This window comes from Hipposideros armiger, unplaced genomic scaffold, assembly GCF_001890085.2.
Source record: "Hipposideros armiger isolate ML-2016 unplaced genomic scaffold, ASM189008v1 scaffold_1378, whole genome shotgun sequence".
Classification (NCBI taxonomy): Eukaryota; Metazoa; Chordata; class Mammalia; order Chiroptera; family Hipposideridae; genus Hipposideros; species Hipposideros armiger.
The window spans coordinates 178,824-203,248 of NW_017732728.1; the positions used below are offsets into that span (position 1 = coordinate 178,824).

At 37.8% G+C, this 24,425-nt stretch overlaps 1 protein-coding gene across 1 annotated transcript; it reads left to right on the forward strand.

Moving 5' to 3' along the window:
• Window positions 1-840: 840 nt before the first annotated feature.
• Window positions 841-23,919, forward strand: LOC109377381 (adseverin). Its single transcript, XM_019633714.1, has 4 exons — window positions 841-1,250; window positions 8,116-8,270; window positions 11,666-11,827; window positions 23,746-23,919. The coding sequence occupies exons 1-4, from the start codon at window positions 1,052-1,054 to the stop codon at window positions 23,902-23,904; spliced, it is 675 nt and encodes a 224-aa protein (XP_019489259.1). The 5' UTR covers window positions 841-1,051; the 3' UTR covers window positions 23,905-23,919.
• The last annotated feature ends 506 nt before the right edge of the window (window positions 23,920-24,425 follow it).

Here is a 24,425-nt window from a genome sequence, read left to right on the forward strand (position 1 = left end):
TTACCATGGTCGTGTAATACCTATTTAAAAACAAATTAATTAAGGAAAATCAAATTGTGCATTATTAGTGACTTTTGGGGACTCTTGTAATTTGGGAAAAAGTGACAAAAATGTACACGCATAAAAATTATCTTTCTTACTCTTTACCTAAAGATTGATTTGCTTTTTCAATAACAGTAAAATCCTTTGCTTCGGTTAAATGAATGCAAAATAAAGAGTAAACCTTCATTTTGCACCGGAAAAGCAAAAACAGTAAGGAAAACAATGAGAAGATCAGCACCTTGAAGCTAGGGAACAGGTAACTAACTCTCAAGGCAGGCCAAGCATAATCACAGCCGCAAACAGCCCAACCTGAGAGCACCCCAGGAGGGAAGGCTGCTGTTAATTTCATCAACTTTCTTGGCCAAAGGACACAGGTGGCAAAGAGCTTAACCACAGCTCCTGAACCCCTGGGGATTTCCAGAACCCTGCCCCCCCCCCCCACCGGGGTGGAACCGCCAGTCAGCCTTCCAGGTTTCATCCTTTCCAAGAAAACCGACGTGCTGTTTTTCAAGGTATATTCAAACTGGAAGATTAAGACAGACAAGTTCAGCCATCGAGAATGGAGAGACTGGCCAATGGAGTGATGGCATTAATCATTACGATGATTATTACCTGGCCAACCATTTTTTTCAAAACGATGCGCCAACCAGTTTTTATTGTTAATCTCCTCCCATCGGCTCCCAACGCCCTTCCTTGGAGGAGGCATTTCCAAGAATTTCTATAAATTCCTTCCGGCTCTCAGTTTTTAGAGACCCCGATTCCCTTCGTACCCCGGGATGGGAGCAGGAGTTTGGTACTAGGCGCGGCGCTCTCGCTGGGAAGGGCCGGGCTCCTGGAGAGCAACTCCTGCGTGGGCACTTAGCCCCTCCCGTTTCGCTGCCCCGCCTCCAGGCAGGGCAAACCTATAAAGTCGCGGCGAAGAGGGTCCCTCCCGGTGCTCTCGGTGCAGTCCGACTCCGAGGTCAGCAAGGTCCCGGGCCCCCTCTCAGGAGCATCGCAAGCCGGAGTCATGGCCCAGGAGCTGTACCACGCCGAGTTCGCCCGGGCGGGCAAGAAGGCGGGGCTGCAGGTTTGGAGGATCGAGAAGCTGGAGCTGGTGCCGGTGCCCAAGAGCGCTCACGGCGACTTCTACGTCGGGGATGCCTACCTGGTGCTGCACACGACCAGGGCGTGCCAGGGCTTCACCTACCGTCTGCACTTCTGGCTGGGTAAGGGAGGCGGGCAGCCGGACCCGGACGCTACCAGGTCAGGGAGGGGCGAGGCTTCGGTGGGGCTGAGATTTGTAGGCTGGGGGAAGGGAGAAGGGAAACTGGGCTGGCCTGGTTTGCGCTCCTGCGGGGCCGCGCCGTTGAGGCTGGCCTCCTTCTCAGAACCCGCTCCTGCAAACGCGGCTGCAAACGCGGGGCGCAGCGAAGTCAGGGGCAGTTATGCCACTGACTTTGACCTTTGCGGTGTCCATCTCCCGGGTTTGGGGGGGCTTTCACCTTGCAGCTCCAACTGCCACTCCCTTCCCGGCCCGCTGCTCGGCTCACCCTGGCTCGGGCCAAGTCCCGCTGACAAGTTCAGTCCTGGTTTCCCTGTCAGGGAGCAGATGAAGTCAAACAAGTTTGTGGGCACCCGCCGCAGCCAGCGAGAAGTTGTTTTGTGTTGTTTGCTTTGGTTGATTCCCTTTTTTTTTTTTTTTTTTTTGCGTGCATTAAATGAGGATCCTGCTTGCAACCATGCTGCTTGCAGGTGTAGCGAACAAAGTCCTCTTTCTTAAGATGCTGAAGACTTTGGATGGAAACAGGAAACTATTTAATAGCTTTATATGGCCTATTTTTAAAATTTATTTATTTATTTATTTATTTTTCTTTTAGCTAGAGGCATAGGCTCCCGGGATATATGGCTTTTTTATTTAAATGAGCTGCTTTATTGTAATTATTTTTAAATTATTGTGCATCTATTTGAACAAGGACACAGTGTGGAACAAAACGTCTCCTTCAGCAGTTAATTATTTTGGGCTGCACTCGCGCCAGGCTCTCGGGACACTGGGCCTTGTGTGTTCTACTTTTTCCACCTTCTACTTTTACTCGTAAACATCCTGAATGTCCTGCCTCTCTCCCTGTGAGGTCCTGCGCCAGTGAGCACACCTCATCTAACAACGTGTCGATTATCTGAGCCTCATCGCCTCCTTTTAAAACTACCTTGCCTCCCCTGGACTTGCGTTTCTTATTTTTAGTTTTATTCCTGAGCGTATGGGGAAAACACACAAAGCCACACACACATCCACGTTTTGAAGACCCTGGGAAGCCCACGTTTTTATTCATAACGTTTGAAGATTTTTAAGAAAGAATGGTAGAAAACATTGCGAAGCAGTGTTCTCAATAAAGCTGTTATGGATATTATATTCATGCAAAAATGTATACAGGCATGTCCATAACAGCTTCATTGAGAAGCGCTGTTCTCAATGTTCGTTAATTCTTGGCGCAGACACCCCAGATGACAAATACATTGGGGGAGAAAGGACTGTTGTTCCCATTATAGATTTTGATGTTAAATTAAAAATTTGTGCTTGCTTGAAGATGCTGAAGCTGAGTTCCAAACTCATTTTGGTTTTCCATTGTAATGTCACTATTCCTATTATCAGTGCTCTATTTACATGTCATACAGAAATGCTGAAACCTTAATGCATAACCCTGTTCATGAATGAATGAGGCCAGATAGAATAATAGTGTCCTCACCTTGGTCTTTCTAGCCAGAACTTGGATCTGGAATAGAAGTGTCTGAAATGCTACATTTGTCATTTTGTTGAAATGAACTTCATATCTTGCTGTATACAACAGCTGAGTTTGACTTTGTCAAAATATTGCAAGAGGGCTTTGAACACACTTTTTTTTAATTCTGTAGGCTCCCTCTGATCCAAAGAAGGTCTTTAAGCACTATGTTTCCTAGGTTTTACAGAGAATCATTATTAATTATTAACTCGTAATCATTCATTTAGTGCTCACCAATTTTAAAAATGTAATAGAAAATGCTTTGGGCAGAAACATAATCTTGAAGACCCGCTAAAACTAAAGTTAATAGTGTGTTAATTAATAAGTTAATTTCCTTTTTTGGCAGTTTTATAACTTTATTCAACAATCAGCAGTTAGTTCTCATCCACATTATTAACTACCGGGGGTCTCAAAAAAATGTATACAAGTGGATACTTTGGTCAATGTTGCTCAAGCAGTAGTTCGCCGTCATCAGAAGTGTCTGGACGCTGATGGTAACCACTTTGAGGGCCTCTTGTAATTGCAGAAGTCAAAGGTGACTTGTATTCTTCTTTTGTTATCAGTATATATTGAGTATTACAATTTTAATATTTTTTCCCTTCTTAAAATGTGTATATCATCTTTTTTGGCACCCTCTGTATTTGTAGATTTTTGAAAGGGGTGACAGATGCACAGGTAACCAACATATAGAGCTTATTTGGTGACTCTTCGTCCGCATTACGCTTTCTGGACAACCGCACCCATACCCGTTATGGGGCATTATTCCTTTGACCCAGACAGCTTTGTTGAGTCTGGTGTCAATGCACACATCTGGGGTTTCTATCTCCTTCATGGCAAATTTCTGGATCTCTTTGAGTGCCTGTGGGGCATGCTTATTGACACCCACTCCATGGGAGCATTTTTGCTGGCCTCAAGTTGGAAAGGAAACAAATTAATTTCTTCAGTAATAATTCAATGTGTCCAGAATTGTAGAAGGCATTTTTACATATGAATAATTTATGAAACTTTCCTGAAAGTTTATAATCTCAGAGGTGCAATAAGGCAAAAAGTGATATAACACAGGTAGAATGTGATAAGCATTGTGAAAGAGACAGTGTCTGTGGTTAGGGGGAAACAGAAGCCTTGACAGGAAAAAAGGAAAAGGTGGGTAATTGGGAGGGATCTTGTGTCAAGAGAAAATCGTAGGGAACATGGAAAGTTTAGAGTGAAATGGTCAACAGGCCTTTAGATGGTATTGTTCAGCAGTTTTTCCTACTTCTATTCCCTAAAGGTGGATTTCATCCAAAATATTCTCCTCGAAGACCTAAATTTAGATAAATTCATGAGGATTAATCAGACAGATTCAGAGAAAGTTCCAAGACAGAGAGCAAAAGTTCAAGGGAAAAGGAAGTTTGACTAAAGGAAATCAGTTGGAAGGAAGGTGAAAGAGGGGAATTAAATCAGATTGAGATGAAAAAAGTGCATAGGATAGAAATGAAGAAACAGGCCAAGTAAGAGGAAGAAATGGGGAACGGAAGAAGTGGGACATGAAATAGGAGAATAGAGAGTCATCTTTCCTGGTCTGTCCTTCAGTGTCTTCCCATAATTCCCTTGCATATCTCCTATTATTTTTTTATTATTTTCTTGTTATTTACTTTACAAATTAAGAATGTGTTGCATATAACTTTAAAAATGCTGCATTGGTCCTTTCTAAAAAACATTTCAGCTTTGTACCTGGTGGTGTAAAGGCATCTACACTCCGTGTCTGGTTGCTTACAGCAGCGTGTCTATGAGCAGGGCTGGGTGATACAGCTGCTCTCTGCCACATCCGTACTTATGCCACAAACACCCACCCTCCGCATTTCTCCTTGCCAATTTTAAACGTTACATAAATATATTTGAGAACACCAAACATATACGGTATAACTAATTTGTGGTAGGCTCTATGCAAGGCACTGGGGATCCAAGGAATTGGATTACAAATATTGGGTTGTCGGAGAAGTCATGACGCATTTTTGCAACGAAAAACATAGAAAAAAATACGTCATGACTTTTCTGACAACCCAATACATACAGTATAAGGAACGTATAGAAGGGCTGGCGAGGATGCTGAGAAATGGAATTGTTCTGTAATATATTGCTTGGGAGAGGGGTATAAAATGGAACAACCGTTATGGAAATGAGTTGGGCAGTTTCTTACAACACTAAATATGCAATGGCCATATGACCCAGCAAATGCGTTCATGGACATTTATTCCGGAGAAATGAGAACTACTATTCATGCAAGCACCCACGCATGAATGTCCAGAGCAGCTTTATTTGAATAGACAAAGACTTAAATCAGCCCAGATATCCTTCAACAGGTGATACACATCAATAACAAGGAATACTACTCAGCAATAAAAAGGAAAAAACTTTTGATACACACAGCAACTCGGATGAACGTTCGGGGACTTATGTTGAGAAACAAAGAAAAACAACAAAACAACTAATACCAAATGTTCCATACTGTATGATTTCATTTATACAGCACTTTGAAAATGACAAAATTTTAGATTTATTGTTACTAAAGGTTAGGGATGGGTGGGGTTGGGGTGATGGAGGTGGGTGTGGGGATAAAAGGACAACATAAGGGATTTTTTGGTGATGGAATTAGACAGTCTCTTGACTGCGATGGTAGGTATATGAATTTACACGTGATAAAATTTTATAGAGCTAAATGTACAAACCCACATGGATGAGTACAAGAAAATTTGGGAAAATATGAAAAAGTTAAGTGGCTTATATCATGTCAATATCTTGATTGTGGTATTCTGTGCTGTACTGTACTTCTATGCTTATACTTTACTATACTGGGTATACTAAACTATAGTTTTACAACACGTGAACATTGGGGGACACACGGTCTGATGATTTAGGTGTCTGTACCTCCACCACTACCATACTGCCTGATTACTGTAGCTGTATAGTGGACATTAATATCAGATAGCGTTAGTCCTTCTAGCTTATTTTTATTTGTCAAGATTGTTTTAGCTTCTCTAGGGCCTGTGCCTTTCCTATCAATTTTATAAGAACTCATGTAATCTATAATAAACCTTTCTGTGATTTTGATAGGAATAGCATTAAGCCTATAGATCAATTTGGGAGAAAATTAACATCTTTATTATATTGAATCTTACAATCCATGAACACTATATCTTTTGAGTTACTAAGGTCTTTGATTTTTTTATCACCATTTTGTAATGTTTAATATGTAGATCATGTACCTATTTTGACATATATATATATTTATATATATATATATATCAATATTTCAGTTACTGTGATTGTAAATGGTATGATGCTTTTAATTTCAATTTCTGCATATTCATTGTTTCTGTTTAAAAATGAGACTGCTTTGTCATTGATTTCATCTCTATCCTTCTAGCTTACTAAATGCACTTACTCTGGGAAGTTTTATTTTTTTTATATTTCTGTAGATTCTTTAGGATTTTCTATGTAGAACATCTCTCAATAGAGACTTATCTATTTCTTCTTTTCCCATCGGTATGTTTTTCTTACCTTATTGAAGTGGTTAGAATTTCCTACATGATGTTTAGTGAGAGTAGTGAGTGGACATCCCTGTCTTGTTCCCCATTTTAGGGAGAAAGCATCCAGCCTTTCACCATTAAGAATTATGTTAGCTGTATGTTTTTTGTAGATGCGATTTATCAAATTGAGGCTGTCCCCCTGTATTCCTAACTTGGCAAGAGATTTCTTTCTTTTTAATCATCAATGGGTATTTGATTAACCTAGTTATTAAGCTTCCCTTTTAATCTATGTTTTATATCTAAAACATCACATCCCCAGGGCAATTTTAGGAAGTTCATAGCATGTATACAAATATACCATAATGTAACATAATATAAAATAACGTAACACAAAACAACATAACATGAAAGACCGGTAAAATTAGCATAGGGGAAATAAAATGAAGCAGAATTCATACAGAAAGTTTCCGAGCACTTGCTAGAATCAACTGAATTTGATTCTAGTTTTTACATTCAAAGGCTGATATTGAATTCATTAAGACCTTTCAACTTCTTTAGAGCAAGGACTCTGATTTATTCATATTGATATTCCTTGGCTTAGCACAGTATAGAAAGTCAATAAGTGATAGCATAATTTAATTAACTTACTTCCAGTTCATTCATTAATTGCATGCCTGTCAGTTTACATCTACTTATAGAGACTCAAGTAAGGTTTACTTGAGTAAACATTCAATGTTTCAACTTGTACTCAAGTAAGAGTGTTTATGTCAAATACATCATCCTTAACACCTTTGATATTAACCTTGATTTAAGCTTCCCTTTCAAAGCATCTCTGTATAAATCTACCTCTAATGCCTTTATTAGTATTCATTTATGGATGGGAAAATGGGCAGAAGAATGACACGAGTTCTTTCGGACTGCAAAATTAGATGTGTTTTTTTTTTGTGTTACATAACTTCCTTTGGCCACAACAAGCTTACAAAATGTATGTCCTTTCAAATCCTCGTACAGCTACTGAGAGGATACTTGCTGCACAGGTCTTCTTTGAGAGTAAGGGAGGAATTGTAAAGAAATCCAATCCTTTCTTCAATATAGCTGACTACTTTTCTTTCTTCAACTTTAGTGAATATTTTCAACTGGAGTTTCAGGTAAACTACAGTGTTGTTGCAGCTTATAAACATTTATGCTTCAATTGTCCATGGAGAAAAATAACACACCCTTGTTACCACAAAAGATTTTTGCTAATGAGAACCTGAGTAAAAAAAAAAAAAAAAAATTATATTCATTTCCCATTCTAAAAACCACTTGCTTTTCTGAAGTTGTTTAGCTATAGCTTATAATGTGCATATTCCTTACAAATATTAACATATTGACATGTTAGATTCCTAAAGGTTAATGTTAATAAAGGCTAAAGCAATTGTGAAATGTTTTCATAGCCTAATCTCGTTGACTGTAGCAAATGAATCTGAATCCTACCAGAATTTGTTGATATATATATTAAACTGTAGACTATATATTGTTATAAAATATAACTATATTGTTATAGCTTCTTGAGCATACTCAGACAGTGGTACATGTATATTTTATTAATTAAAAAAAGAACCAAAAAGCAGTAACAAAACAATTCTTCCAGTTATTAGAAAAATAGTATTTTATTTTACACCATTTCTGCTAAAAGAGTCTTTTGTTGAAGACGGTTTGTTGTATTGATATATAATTTACAGAAAATTTCTGAGTTTTTTATATCAAAAACTGCCTTTATCCTTTTCCTTGCTTGATAAATGAGGCATTATCATTTCCTATTTCAGGAAGGGAGTGTACTCAGGATGAAAGCACAGCAGCTGCCATCTTTACTGTTCAGATGGATGACTATCTGGGTGGCAAGCCAGTGCAGAATAGAGAACTTCAAGGCTACGAGTCTACTGATTTTGTTGGCTATTTCAAAAGAGGTCTGAAATATAAGGTAAACAGTTCTGTCTAACGGTTTCTGTTATGAACCCCTTTCTTCCTGTCCATCCATACCTCATGTCTTCATAGAACGAAAGCACATCAACGGCAGTTTTTTGTTTTGTTTTGTTTTAATCCGTTTTGTTCACTGATACATCCCTAGCACCTGCTAGGCACCAATAGGTGATCAACAAATGTTTGCAGACTGTTAGGGGGCAATATGGAACTAGTCTTACTTGATTTCACTTAATAGGTGCACTTTTAGTAGAGTTAAGAGCTTTCAGTTATGTTATCACAAGGAATTACTGAAGTGAAGTTACTTCAATAAGTAAATGTTGGTAAATTGGGTATTAACAGTTTTTGTTTTGCTATTCTAGAGAATCTCTGAATTTGCTACAAATAATCCATGATGTGGGAATCTCAGTTGCTCTGGAACATCTTAATATAGTATTTGTAACAATTATAACTTCAGTTAATACAAAGAACTGTACATATGGTGTGGTTTGATCTTGGAAACAATACAAATGTAACCACTGAGTTGAATATATGTGTGGTTCAGCCTCACAAATTGAAATGCACATACACTGGCACACACTCACACACACACACACACACACACACACACACACATACACACATACACACACTCATACACAGTTTATTGGCCTGAAACACTAATCATCAGGGCAAGTGTGTAAGCGTTCTGTGCTCAGTAATGGGTCTAACAATAGCTTCCTCATGTAGGTGTTGCAAGGATTAAGGACTAAATTAAATAATACAATATTATGTGCAAATAATACCTATATTGCACATATATAATCAATGGGAACTTACATGACTATTCATCCTTCTGACTATTAACAGGGCTTCTGAAATCAAACTTCTGGATACATATTTAGAAGTGGTTATGGTAAAAGTAATTTTACAGTTATTATATCCTTTCGAATTATCAACATTAAAACCACCACCAATCAGCATTTTTTTAGAAAGGGGATGTTTGCAAAGGGAGGTCAAGTTTATCAGCAAAAAAAATCAGTTCACTAGCTTATCATTAGTGACATTGAGCAAATGACAATGTGTGCAGTTGCAACACTACTTGATAGGAAATGTAGAAGCAGAGATAATTTACCACCCAGAAGAGCAAAGGCGATTGTGTTATACTTAATTTCATGCTTATAGGAATGTGCTAAGCAGTTTACATATGTTATCGCGTTTAATCTAAACAACAGTCCTGTGGTGCAGTTTCTATCCTTATCACCCTATTAAAATAAGTAAACAGAAACTTAGAGAGACTAAGTAACTTGCCAAGGCCTAATGGCTCGTATGTTACTGTGAGACTATCTGCCTCCACTGCCTAAGCTGATAATCTTTATACTATGGTGCTCTCAACCTAAATAAATACTTGAAATGTCAGGACAAATTTTTTATGTCTACTTGAAATGGGAAAAGCTTGGCAAAGCCTATCGTTACCAAGACAGCCACCACCATATTTAGTTGTCAGACGTAATGTAAAGATTCAGCTAGGAAACATTAAGACCACCTTCTCATGTCGTTTCAGTGACTTCACTTTTTTTTTTTACGTGACATGTTTTAGAGGGTTGAGAGGGATTATAAAGGGCTATTACTTACACCGCTCCCTGATATTAAATTGCTGGTTAATTATACCTTTCCCAAACTCAAGAAGACCCAGTCTTCAGCTGTGACTGTAAATAGCAACCATTAGACGTGTTCCAGCCAGCAAAACTGTATTATGTCGCCACTGCTTTCGGGGACCTTGTTGAATGAAAACATCTACCTTGTTTGCATTCTGTAGAATAGGTAGGAAGAGGCAGGGGGTTTCTAGTAGGGTTGGTTCAAACAATATTCACACACATATATGAAACAAAGTTTTTTGTGCATTTTTGGCATCAAATATTAGAAAGGAAATCAGTTTTGAAAATACTGTTAAATGTTCGTAGACTATATATGACCATGATGGTTCACCATATGAAGTTAGCCTAAATGTTGAGCAGGTGTTTTTAGTCTAAGTCTATTCTATATTTTATAGCTTTTTTTCAGATTTCAGGGTTCTTATACTATATTTTTCATCAGATCACAATGTACTTATTGAACAAAAAATCAAAATGGCTAAAAACAGTAGTATATAGATAACAACTTGTATTTTTTTATTATATAGTACATTGTTCCATCAAGAAATATGCCAATCTTTGCAAAACTATGGATTGGGAAATTATTATATATTTCTTAAAATTTGTAGTTATAATGGTCCTGATGTCAACATTTAGCCCATACTAACAAAACCTTTCTATCCATAGGGCCTTTTCCTGGAGAATGGGGGAAATTTAAAGTTAATGGAAATATAAAGAATGTGCTAATGATTAACTATGCAGCTTAGCCTCCTTTTTTGGATTCCCTTATATGTTTATGTAATAAATTTGAAGGTTGGGTTATTTTATAGATTACTTATACTGCTAATTTTTCTTATATTACCACGGGAAGCCTTGTGTCAATCAATGACAGAGATTGGTTTACACTGCATCTTTATTATATACATTACCCCATAATTAATTGTGGAAATAAATAAAGATTATTGTTCCTCGCATTTAATTAGGAAAAAATGAAAAGATAAATGCTGATTTCAAATAATGCAAGAAGATGTACTTGATACAGTTAATATATTTCCTTCAGAATTTCTTACTTCAGTGTGGTTGTGTATTGTTTTGTTTTGTTTTTGGTTGGGGGTGTGCAACCAATATACTGCACCTCTCCTAATTTAGAGTATAAATACCCAGGCCTGACATATTTAGTAAACTCTTCTTACCAAAAAATAAGACAGGTGTTTTTTGTTTGTTTGTTTTAATTTAAAAACAAGAACCATAAATAGTAGCAGCCCATACCTGGCCAGCCCTTAACCCCCCTTCTCTGTCCTAACGCTGTGACAGTGGGCACATCAGAGTCCCTCATTCTCTGGGTGCTTCTCACCTGCGTTTGTCACCTCCAACTCTCCTCCAACCTCCTGCTGCCTTCTTCCTTGAAACCCTTGTCTGTCTGCTCATTCCAGGATTTAAGAATAATTAGTTGCCAAAGGACAAGAGCTGCAGCTTCTTTTTGTTTAGGTAGCAGGTTTTATATTGTACAACTGAAGGTTCTCGGTAAAGATTTGCAATATTTAATTGAATGGTTGAAATAGGAAGAACAAAGAACCTACATTTATTTTTTTTAAAAAACCTACTGACTAGTCAAGGAATTCTATTCTTCATATTTAATTTTTCTCATGTGCTGAGGTGGCTCTTGTATCTTGGCTTCACAGGCAGTTTGGGCTCAAACACCCATGGCTTTACACATGGCTGCGTCTAGTCAGAAACCTCACCAGTTTTGGTTGTTTTTTTTTGTCTTCTTCCCACTGATCAGGCTGGAGGTGTGTCGTCTGGACTAAATCATGTTCTCACAAACGACCTGACCGCCCACAGGCTCCTGCATGTGAAGGGTCGGAGAGTGGTCAGGGCCACGGAAGTCCCTCTTAGCTGGAACAGTTTCAACAAAGGCGACTGCTTCATCATTGACCTCGGCACCGTAAGTTTATAGACTCGTGTAGACATCGAAAGGAAAGTAAATTGGCTTCTGATGTACGTGTCATGGGAGATAATCACTTTTTCTACCCACTAGAAAGAGGTCATGTTTACATGTGATACAATCATGTCATATGAGTAATTGGCTAGTGTTTAAATGACACGTAAAGTGGGACTTCAAAGTTTTTATTTTCTTGGAGAGGTTTAAAAGGGTGTAGTGATTTAGTTCTTCCTACCATAGAACATAAATTGAATAATCTTTCATTATATTTCCCCTTCTCTCTGAACAGAGCTTCCTCTAATTATTTTTGTCTCTATTGGTGTGTGGGAAAACATTACTTGAGGGGAAAATTGATTCCCTGAGAAAGCGAAGGTTCAAGAATTTTACATGGACATAGTATAAGTCCCAACAACCTTCCTGAAGAGTTTTGGGCAATATCCCTTACACACACTCACACACACACACATACACTCACACACACACTCACACAGACACACACACACACATGCTCACACTCACACACACACGCTCACACACACGCTCACACACTCACACTCACACAGACACACACACGCTCACAAACACACTCACACACGCACTAACACACACACGCTCACAAACACACACACGCTCACACACATACTCACACTCACACACATGCGCTCACACACACACTCACACACTCACACACACGCTCACACACACTCATAACTCACACTCACACACACACACGCTCACACACACACTCACACACACACTAACACACACGCTCACAAACACACACACGCTCACACACATGCTCACACTCACACACACATGCTCACACACATACACACTCACACACACACATACCATACTATTTCACACTTTTTAATTATCTTAGTGTTATTGGAATAACAGGCACAGTACAAATATCAAGTATCATCTTAATGGGATGAGCAATGTTATATTATATCTGACCTATGTTTTCTTCCAGGAAAAGAGACCTCTCTAATATCAGGTATACGAAATTACTGTTATCTTGACAAAGAAGTATCATTGCAAGGTTTTGTGCGAGACTCGAGTAGGTAGAATTTAAGTTGTGTCTTTACAACATTGGAAGGTTTTAAAAGTAGAAATAAAGGGCATGACCCCAACCTTTAAACACCATTAATTTTTCTAAATTAGCGTATACTTATAGTTTTATTACTGCTAATATATAATCCAGCTGCTTTGGATCATAGCAGTTTGTGTGCACAGTGGAGATCATAACATTAATGTCCAAAGTACAATTCTCAGTGTCACCCTTACACATCAGCACCCAAAAATGATAGTACTCTTGCCCTGAATCTCAGAATGAATTTCATGAAAAAGTCCTTCTCAACTTTAAATGCTAAGCCATTCCCCTAACAAGGCTTAAGTCTTGACCCTCAGATCCAGTCAGAAAACAAATGCTGACCCATCCCTCCCTTCTCCTGCAACCAAAACCGTAACTGATACAAATAGAAGAACTACGTGTGTCATCATTGAGCCACACAGTTCCAAATACAGTTACAGCATTCAGAGTCCCTCAAAGCCCACGCACAATAATTGATTGACTAGCTCAGATTTCATCTCAACCCCTTATATTTTAAAGCCCCTTTATCCCTTTATAAAGTACTTTTACATATAAGACTGTATTTTTCATAGAAAAAGGGGATCTCAGTTTTCATCCAAGTTTACTGTAATCTCAGGTTCTTACCTATAAAAAGTTAGCTGTTTGATTAGATGATCTCAATGGCCCCAAAACAAGAGACTCTTCCCATTGATAATGTAATTCTTCATTGCCATTACTTGAAAATATTTATTTTCTAAAAAAAAAACCCAACTTTTTATGACTCATATAATTGCTCTACAAATTCAATAGTCGTGAATAGTGTTCAGTTCAGCCATCTACTGTTTGGTCTTAAACAAATAATTAACCTCTCTAAGCCTTAACTTACTTTCTTTCTCTCTTTCTTTTTTTTCTTTCTTTTCATCTTGACTCTGGTTTCTAATGACATTTTTAACCTTAGCTGGCTATGATTCAGTCTCATCTGATACACAGTCACATGTGGAAATGACAATTATTATCCCAGTTTCACAAGAGGAAGAAAAGCCTTAGAAGGAGTGAGCGAGTCACTTGCATTAATACAGGCTGAGTGGTGATCAGGGATAGGACCTGGGTTTTTCTACGTCCTTTTCATGACGCTAAGTGAACTTGGCCGTATATAAGATGGTATGACTCTATGACAGAACATCTTGCAACAGTTTCAGAAATTGCTGAATTCAGAATTGGTTATATATAACCAGGCTTAGAATTTACTGAAAGTAGTATTATTAGTGAAATCACTTATTATTTTGTTGACCAAGTATCAATTGAGTTTCTGCTGTGGGCTAATAGTTGGGTGATGTAGTAGACAGATCATCGTTCTAGTAACACATACTGTCTTCCCATAGATAATGTCTGCCCATGGGAGTATGTCCCACAAGTCCAGGCTCGTAAAAAATGGACAGAATCTCTATTACAAGGTTCAAGGACATTCATCTGTTTAATAGTAAATTATCTTTATTTTGTATAGTTAATGATCCTTAATAACTTTCAAGCGGTCACCCGCTCTCATGCCTGGTTAGAGACATTTGGAATGATTTTGTTGTGAAGCTACCTGAGTTTGATTATCTCTTCTGTTGTGGAAGTTTTCTGCACCCCAAAGGGATACCTTCAGAGGAATCAAGCACTGGATTCCTAAGGACATTGGAACAAATACCCACCCGATCTGTGTTTATGTTACTAACCTTTAACCAGTTGGTGTGTTGCCAAAAGTTACTAAATGGTGATAAGATCTTGCATTAACCAGGGGACTTTATTTTGAGGGTGTGTCAAAGTAAACGAAGAAGGCATGGAACCAAAATTTTCTCTACTGTGACATTTTAATATTGAGTTAATTATTTAGAGATCACCTTCTGCATTAGAGAGCATAAAAGGAAACCAGTGCCGCTTCTTCAAGTCTGTTTGATTCCCCAGGTATGAAAACGGTAGGGTAGACATCTACAGCTGTCTCCCAACGAAAGCCCGCTGGCCAACACTAAGGTTATAGATACGTATAACCTAAATCTTAAATCTTCACTGTATTTGAGGGAAATCAGCTTTTTTGGAAAACAATCACTGTTACTAATATAATATGCCATATACTTTGAAAACATTTTCTGTGATGAGATTTTAGACTACAGTAAATATTCCCTAGATGTGACAATGTAACCTCCTCAACCTAAAGTATGAGATTGTAAAATTATCCATTTAATCACTTTGAAAGTTAAGAAAATCATCAACATTTTAGAGGATGATTTGGATAAGTTGTCTTATATTTAGTTTTTTTCAGAAAAATAATGTGGAACATAGCTAGATCTCAGCAATTTGGAATTTACTGTATCTTTGGAAAATGTTTTGAACCATATATTTTAAAGTTAGTGAATTTATACATCACTATTTTCCCACTATTTTTAGAACTATGAGGTATTTGTAGAAAATTAACTAATACCTTACATCTAAATATATTGCAACAAATCGTCCATAACTACAGAATGTGAATGATAATGAAAAAAGCCCATATTCTCAAAGCTTGGCATCTGGAGTTAACTCTTTTAGGAATATATTTCCAAGTCAACCACTAATGGAGAATTAGATTTTACCAGAGTGGGAATTTCTGTGGTGAGTTCTGCATGATCTGTTTCCTTGTTAACTTGTTTGGTCAGTTTTGCAGCTTTGCCCTACTCCCCTTGCTGTTCATAATCTATTACCCCACTCTCTCATTATCCTGTCATGCTGCTTTGAAAAAGCAGTCTACACTTCCTTATTTACCAGTCAGTCATCAACCCACGTTTCCTGGCTTTCACTCCCACTGTTTCTTTGAAACTGTTCTTCCTAGGGGCATAACGCCTTCTGCTGAATCCACTGTCCCCTTTATCATTATGCACTTGATCCCTGTGCTACGGGTGACACTTGATTACTGCTTTGTACTGCAGCCTCACTCCTCCGCTGGCTCCTTGCTTCTCCCGTTCAAGCTACTCTTTCTTCTTCTTGTTCGTAAGGTCTGCCTATCCCCTCAGGGTTTTTGTTTGTTTGCTTTTTTAGCATTCCACTTTTGATCATTATCTTTTCTTCATATATTCTTCCTGAGCAAACTCGTCTTCACCCAAAGCTTCAACTACTGGCAAATCTCAGTTTTGTAGTCCAGCGCCGACCTCTTACCTGAGCCCTATCTCAGTATTTCAGACTGCCTCCCAGATGTTTCAGCTTATGTGCATCATGAGAACCTCAAACTCAAGTCTAAACAGAACTCATGAACTTCACCCTCTCATTCCAGAATTATTTATCCTGTTACGGTCCTTATCTTGTGCACGGTGCTCGGCGAGGCCCTGAAACCCAAAATCCAGGCGTCATCCTGACAACCTCTCCCAAATGCTGCGCACTCCCTCCATCGTATGTCTAGCCTATTCTACCTCTGAAGTGTCTCTTGAATCCTTTCTGCCCGCTCTGTCACCATGACACTCCCTCAGTACCCTGTGTGTGACACTTTCCCTAAAGTCGCCATGCTTTTGCATTTGCACACATTGTTTCCCCAGTGTAGACTGCTTCTCTTCTTCTGTGTCACCTTTCTCCAGTAAACATCTAACACCATTTCATCCCTAAATATTCAACTCAGATATTGCCGTCTTTATGATGAGTTCCTGACCTCTTCCTCGTCTCCTTCCACTGTCCTATAGCATACTCCTGTAGGTTTAGGCATACCTTATCTTAACTCGCCTCTCAGTACTTTCTGCATTGCCTGTCCATTCACTTATTAACCTCACCCATTCACTTTGTCCCTAATATAAATCCCAGAATATAGTCATTCAACAAATGCATAGCTGTCCAACAAGCCTCATGCAGTCATGTATATAAAGATGTAATTTTCTTTTTTTCATCTATAACTCAACCTGACTTGATTAAGAAGCTTCTAATTCCACAGGAAAGTTAAGAATAAAATAATCTTGCCTTATTAAGGTGTAGTTTGTTTGCCGTTAAAGCAATTCAAACTTACCGCCCCCCCCCCCCTCCTATCCTGCAGGTTGGACTGCATGTATATTATGGCAGAGCATGGGGGTTGGGACTGAGATGGGAATGTGAGTCTGATTTGCAGTCTTCAGGCCTCACTCCTCTCTAATTTTCATGGAGGCATAGCCATTTCATTCATTCTTGAGCTTTCTTTGAGCTTTGGCCTCTGTCCCAAGATAGTTGCTAGAAAATATCCATGGCCTCCCTTTGGTCTCCTAATATGCCTACATATCCACTGCAAGACCGTTTCTGGTCCTGTCAGCCACTACTCCTCCCCATGCCCACCTCCCACTCAGGAATTCTGCCTTGCTTTTCTCATGCCACACTGGAGTTGTGGGGACCCTGTATCCACATTGTACCAGTACGTATTGGTCCAACTGCCCATCGTTGTTTCTGCTCTGATGCTCAGGACCATGGATGAATATATGACAAATACATTGGAGGGGAAGGGTACCAATCTCGTCTCAAAGATTCATTGCAACTGATCAAATTTCATAGTTCTCTTATAATCTACTTTTCTCTTCTTTGGCCTCACAAACTCGTCTTACACCATTTTGCACTGTCACCTACTCCATGGTTCCTGCCATGCACTCTAGCCCCTAAAGACATGACTCTGTTCTTGATGTGAAAAACCAGCTTTCTAGACTGTATCCTCACTTTTTCCAAAAAGACCTTTACTCTAGCAAAATCAAGGTTCTTTTAAATTAAAACGATGTTGGCTTTCAGACGTTTATCTCTGTGCTGTGACTTAAAAACTCTTAATTTAAAACTAAAAACTAAGCAAAGTCTTCTTTGTTCGTGATAAATGTGACCTTACCTCAAAATAATGCTATTCACTAGATTTATGAGGGGAAAGCCTTGAGGCAACAAGAAGAGATAATGAGAAAGATAAACCTAATCTTAAATCTCTAACATTTACCTTGTAACGAAAGTAGGGATAAATGGCATTTATTGTTTGCTTAGCTGGGTACATGGAGTATAAGGATGAAAAAACCAGAAAGGCTTTGACCTCTAGGTGCTGTCAAAAGGTGAGAGGCACAGACACACACAGAAGCCATAGTATTCCACATTAGAGTCATTTGGAAGAGGTGTTAAAATACTCATGCCTGTGATTTTACCCCTAAAAATTCTGATTTTAAAATTTTGGGATGGGGCTTTGAGTACTTTCTAAGCCCCACCGCCAGGTTATTATAGCATACGATGAACACTGAGAGCCAGTTCAATATGGGGATGTCTAAAGGTGCTGGAACACTCAGGGATTATATGCCTGAAGAACCAAGAAGTCAGTTAAAAATAGTTGAGCCACCAACTTTTGTGGCTGGCAGAATTGGTTTTTGATAGAATGTGATGCTAAAACTTCTTTGGTGTGCGAAATAGTTTGAGAGAACATACTTACACCTACTCTCACTGTCACTACAAAAAAAACCCTCCAAAGTTGTCTCCTGGCCCCGGGAAGTCACTTCCCCTTTGCCCTGTCCTCCAGGACATCCAGAGGGCGTTGTTAACCAATTCTGTAGGCTTTAGCCTTCTGAAAGGCATTGATTCTTCTCTCCGCCTCCATCACCACCGAGCTGCCTTAGTTCACAAGCAATTGCTTCCTTTCTATTCCCCAAGCCATCAGTGGCCCTGAATACCCACTCCATTCATCTTTTGTCAGAGGTAATTTTTTTTTTTTAAATATCACCACATTTAAGTGTCATTGATGGGCATTGAGTTGGCTGGCTCTGAACAACAACAAAATAGGATGTAAATTACTGTTTGTTTATCCCAAAACAAATTCATGTTATAAAGTTTTTGAAAGAAAAAAAAAAGACGATTCCTGGAATCATCAAACAATTCATTATCATTTTTAAGTTATGCTTGGAGAACCTCCAGCCTAGAGGTACATCTGAATGATTAGATCTAAGGGAAAACTAAACACAGTCAAAATAAAGCCAATAGAAACAAGGAAGAGGTCTGGTCCCCCTTCTCCTTTTAGAACGTTTTAGATGTATTTAGAATTAGTAACTTAGAAAAGCACAAAAGGGTAGGAGTCTGTGCTGAACTTTTTGCACGTGTTATGACTCAACATCACATGGGCTGTTTGGGGTGTTCCTTTAAACTCAGCTTGTCAAAATCTTGCTTCCCTTCAGGGCATCATTGAACATTGTTTTATCGCTGCTCTTTTTTCCTGTTCCCAAATGAGGTTTGGCTGCACTTTGATGTCTTACTAGTTAACTCTGACTACATAGTTGAAAGGAATTTTTAGAAACCTCTTGTTTGCCCCCAATGGGGTTGTTTCTTTAAATATCACTCATTTGCTTTTATTTCTTGTTACTAGTGGACCAAACTAATTGCCACAGATTGTCTTGACTCTCCTGTTTCTTCCTTTTTCAATCATCCAGAGTAGTTTTGTTTTCCTTTAAGAGTTTGTATATTAAGAGTTAACTATAATTCCCCAAACTTCTAGTAGAGAGTGTTCATGGGCCATCTATGTATATTAACAAATTTCAGCCAGAATTTAAGTGGACTTCATTTTGAATTGAGTGGATACTCATATTTACAGGGAGTTTTTGTGTCTCTTCCCTAAAGAAATAATAACATTTAGTGTTGAGCTGTTAAATTCTTTAGATCTTAGAGCATCCAACAGTTGCCTCTGAAACCATGTTTGCTTTATGATTTTCCACTTAAGTCAGGTTTACAAAATGTTTCTCTTTTAAATCCCAGTAAAGTATTATAAATAGAACAATTTAAGTTATAATGAAAAGTTTTTGTTGTACTAATACAGATCAACCTATCTCATCAATTCAGACATTTTCTAGCTCTTTGCAGTTTCCTTTTTGCATCCCACTCCCTCTGAGAAACAGGGTAGGTTGAACCATAGGAGAGAATTTCTCAAACATGTGCCAATTGAGTACAAAGTTTCCTTGTGCACAGAGTGGTGAAGTAGCCTTAACCAATTACCTCTAAATAGAGTGTTGAGCAGCACAGTTTATTAATAGTACTATGTACACTCATGTGTTTTTTAGGACAGTAGAGCTCTGTTCAAATGGGATGCCCTAAACACATCACCCATTCATGGTGGAATGTAAAAATTGCTCAGATTTAATGAATTGCTAAAATTCTGTGTCAGATTTTAAAGCACGTTTAAATGTGCTGCAGCTATAATAAGAAAATTAATTAGCATTGAATGAAAAGGGTGTTTTAATTAATATGACTGTTGAAACAGTTCTGACTTTTCGCAGTTCATAATTAGAATCCATATTCTATTGCATTTCTTATCTGAATAAATCATTGAAAATTAAGCTAGTAAATGAGATGTCACTTGTATAGAAGTAGTAGCACAAAGTAAGGTGAAAATAAGAGTAAGCATAACACAAAGCATTCATCTTCATGGTCAGTAAAAGGTTTCTGTAACGCTTTCTTTAGTGACTTAGTTATCTTTGAGTTAAAAGGAAAACTTCACTCTTAAAAGTTTTATTTTTATGAGTATTTCCCAGATTTTTTTTTTCTATTTTAAAGGTAGAAAATGTGGCCTCTACACAATGGTGAGGAGTATTTCCTACAACTGAATTTATGTGTGCATTAATACTACACATAAAAACTCCCAACCCAATGTAGTATCGTAGAAAATATTTTGGGATCCACAGAATATTGTAAAATTCTACATTAAATAATAATTATGTTTATAAAATTATCCACAATTCATTTTTAAACACATTTTGCCAAGCTTCCATAATGCTTGACAGATGCTAATAAAATTTTGTGTGATTTTATATAATCTCTTTGAAGTAGATGAGAGGTCATTAAACGACTACGGTAGGGAGAACATACACAACTGTTAGACGATGATATAAATACAGGGCAAGTGTGTGATGAAAGTTGCTCGTAAATTTGAGAAATCTAGGGTGCTAGCTTCTGATCTGCTTACTCAATTTCACTGTCATGTAAACATTAGCAGTTTTCTTTCTCAGACCTATTGAGAAAAGAATCATTTGCAAAATCACATGGAATCAGGTAGGAGAGGAATCTGAGCTAAGAGCCGACCTAGGTGTGCTCAGGAGAGTAGCCTGCTTGGCTGCATCTCACAAGTAGATGTTACAGGTTCCCTGTAATGGCTGCCATGTGTCACGTGTTCAGGGCGACCAGCAGGGGTTCTCAGCCCTGAGAGAATGCTAGAGTCACCTGGGGAGTGTTCAATAAACAGTGCTGCCCAGAATATACCTAGAGTCCTTACAGGTAAGGCTTAGGTAGCTGTATTTTTAAAAATAGCCAAAACTTGATTTTAATGCCATTAGGCATTGACGGATCCTTAGGAATCATTTATTTTCACTGCTTGTACCTGCTCTCCTGGGCATGGTATTCAAATTCCCTCCACATATGAGCCTCATAGCCCGAGGCCCAAATGTAGAAGGGAGGTTAGAGAGGAAACAGTAGAAGTGCACAATTCTCTTAGAAACAGAAAAAAACGTCCTCTGACCTGTTGAATATATCAGATTCTAGAGTGAAAAGGATTGCAAAGCCTTGTCCTTTTTATTTTACTTCTCATGAAGGCTTGAATTCCTAAAATGTATACTTTATTCGTAAAGAGGAATGTAGACTAGGTCAGTCAGGAACTGGGGGACAGTGAGGGATCAGGGCGACTGTCACAGGCCGATGTGGCTCAAAGTTGTACCTCCAGGGCCTGAAAGAGAGCCGGCTCCATTTTAAGTGATCAGTAAACTGTTTTTGAATGAAGAAATGACTCTGGAAATGTCTTGTAATCAGAAAAAAAGAGCCAATGTCTTTGAATGCTTGGGTGCTCTTTTGTCTTGCTGTTATTATTTGCTTTTTAAAAAATTCCAAATGAAAGCTCACATAGCCAGTGAGTAGCCACCAAGGTCTGTCTCCTTCACAGTTAACCACAATGCTAACTGCCTCCAAAGTACATGTGGAAATGTTTTGAAAGCCAAATTTAGTGCAAATATATTATTAGCATTATTTGTCTACATGTCAACTGTCTCCTGCTGATTTTCTCTCATTCATCTCTCTATGCCACTATCTAGCTCATAATAGACACCTAATAAATGTGTGCCTTTTTTTTTTTTTTCTGAGCCATCCTGACAACTCTCGGCAGCTCAGCTACAGCTCAGCTCAGGACAGGAATCGAACTGGCGACCCTGTTGCTCAGAGTTCGCACTCTTGAGCGAGCTCTTAACCAGCTAAGCCACTTGGCCAGCCCATAAGGGTGTGACTTTTTTTTAAAAAAAGGAAAAATCACTGACTTAGATACCATAAAAATTGAAGGCTTGCTTTCTGCCTATACCTGCCCCACCCCATGTGTTAAAACAGTGTTTTTGAAAATATTTTTCTGCAAATACAGAAATAGCCTATGTTTTTGTTTCTACATTATTCTATGGAACTATATTATTCTATGGCTTTATTTTATTCTTGATGATATACCTTGCACAATTTTCTACACCAATATTGAAACCTAAAAATAAAAAAAAAAATGTGTGTGTGTGTGTGTATACACACACACACACACACACATATACATGTATATAGTATATGTATATATAGAAACCTTTTCCTCAGTTTTTAACAACTGAAGAGTATGTCTGCAGTATCCATTTAATGACTTTTATGTGGCCATCTTTCTAATGATGAAACATTTTTTATTTGTTTGTTTCTTTTTTTTTGTATCCCATGCTTGAATACTTCTATAGTCTAGATCCTAGAAACTGAATTTCCTGATTGTAAAAGCACATGTAATTTTTCAATATGATCCCAAACTGCCCTCAAAAAAGCCCATGTTAGTTTATACCTCCCTACTAGTGCGTGACAATGCCCATTCCCATAGCCCACCACTAGGTGCCATTAAACGTCTCTTTCAAACCACATTTAATGGAGAAAATGATATTGCCATTTTATGTTTGTATCTGTATACCTTCTGAACACTGTACGGAAGTCTAAAATATGTAGTATTTTGATCTAAATGGCAGTTAATATAATTCATTTAATTTACAATATATCAAACTGTTGTTCTGTTTATTTTTTGAAAAATGTAACTTTGATATTTAAGTATCTTTTTCCTATGTATCCTAATTTATGTAACTGTTATCCTATTATTGAACATTGAATGTATTTCCAGTGCCTCACTAATATAATCACATAGCAAAAAAAACCTTGTATGTGTGGTTTTTTTCTTTTTATGAATAATTTATTAACATAAATTTTGGATAATGCTATTACTAGGTTAAAGGTTTTAACTCTTTTTATGGCTCTTGATAAGAGTTGTTAAATTGCTTTACAAAGTGTTGTATCAGTTTTTATGATCATCAAGAGCATATTACTATAACAGATTCTTGATCACCTTTCTGAAATGTGGTTTGTTATTTATTTTAAATTTAAGTAACCTATATAAGTTTACTTTCATAAATTGTACTTAGTGGATTATATACACAAAGAATGGTGAAATATGTATATTTTCCATGTTTAAAAAAATGCTTACTTTATAATGCTGAGAGCAACAAGATACAGAATGAGGTATAAATTAAATATGTAAAATCATATGTACCTCAACAGTAGATACTTTTAAATCATTGTTATTATTAAATGTATTGGGGTACTATTGGTTAAAAACATTATATACACTTCAGATGTACAGCTTTATAATACAGCATCTGTATACTCTATTGTGTGCTCACCACCCAAAGTTTGGTCTCCTTCCATCACCTTGTATTTTTATTTATTTATTTTTTTATACCTTTTTTTCTTCATATTTAATGCACATAGTGACGTGTATTGCAGCATGCCTGCATGTCCTCCATATATTCCTGGAGTCAAAAGATCTGTCTCTTTCTTTTAGGAAATTTATCAATGGTGTGGTTCCTCATGTAACAAATACGAGCGTCTGAAGGCAAGCCAGGTCGCCATTGCTATTCGGGACAATGAAAGGAAAGGCAGATCTCAATTAATTGTGGTGGAAGAAGGAAGTGAACCGTTTGAGCTTATACAGGTATTGTGACTTTGGTTGTTTTTTAAAAGGTTACCTACCACTCTTCAGTCGAGTGTGTGAGGAGAGGGATATGTGTATGTGGGTGTGCGCACATTAATTTTAACAATCTCTGCTACTCAGGCTAGGATTAGGTAAGAGGAAATATCAGCGTTATCTAAGTCATGGTACTAGAAAAACAGAACTGTCAAGACTGTTTTCTCTCACCATTGGTGTAACTATCAATTGGTGTAACTAACCACAATGAGGTTAGCCATTTGCATTTAAGTTTTCTCAAAGACTATCTTATAAACATACATTTAAATAATTTTGATATAGAGCAATGTAATGCATTTCAGTTACCTGATCCAGTGATAGCCTTCATAATCCAGTGATCAAATATTATATAATAAGATAACTTTATTGCTTATAATGTCTTTAAACTTTATTACTTTAATAACTACCAAACACAGACTTTCACATTAATGATGGTTTGGAAACAATTTTAATTCAGTGGGGAGATGTTCATGGTATATAACGCTAAGAGAAAGGAC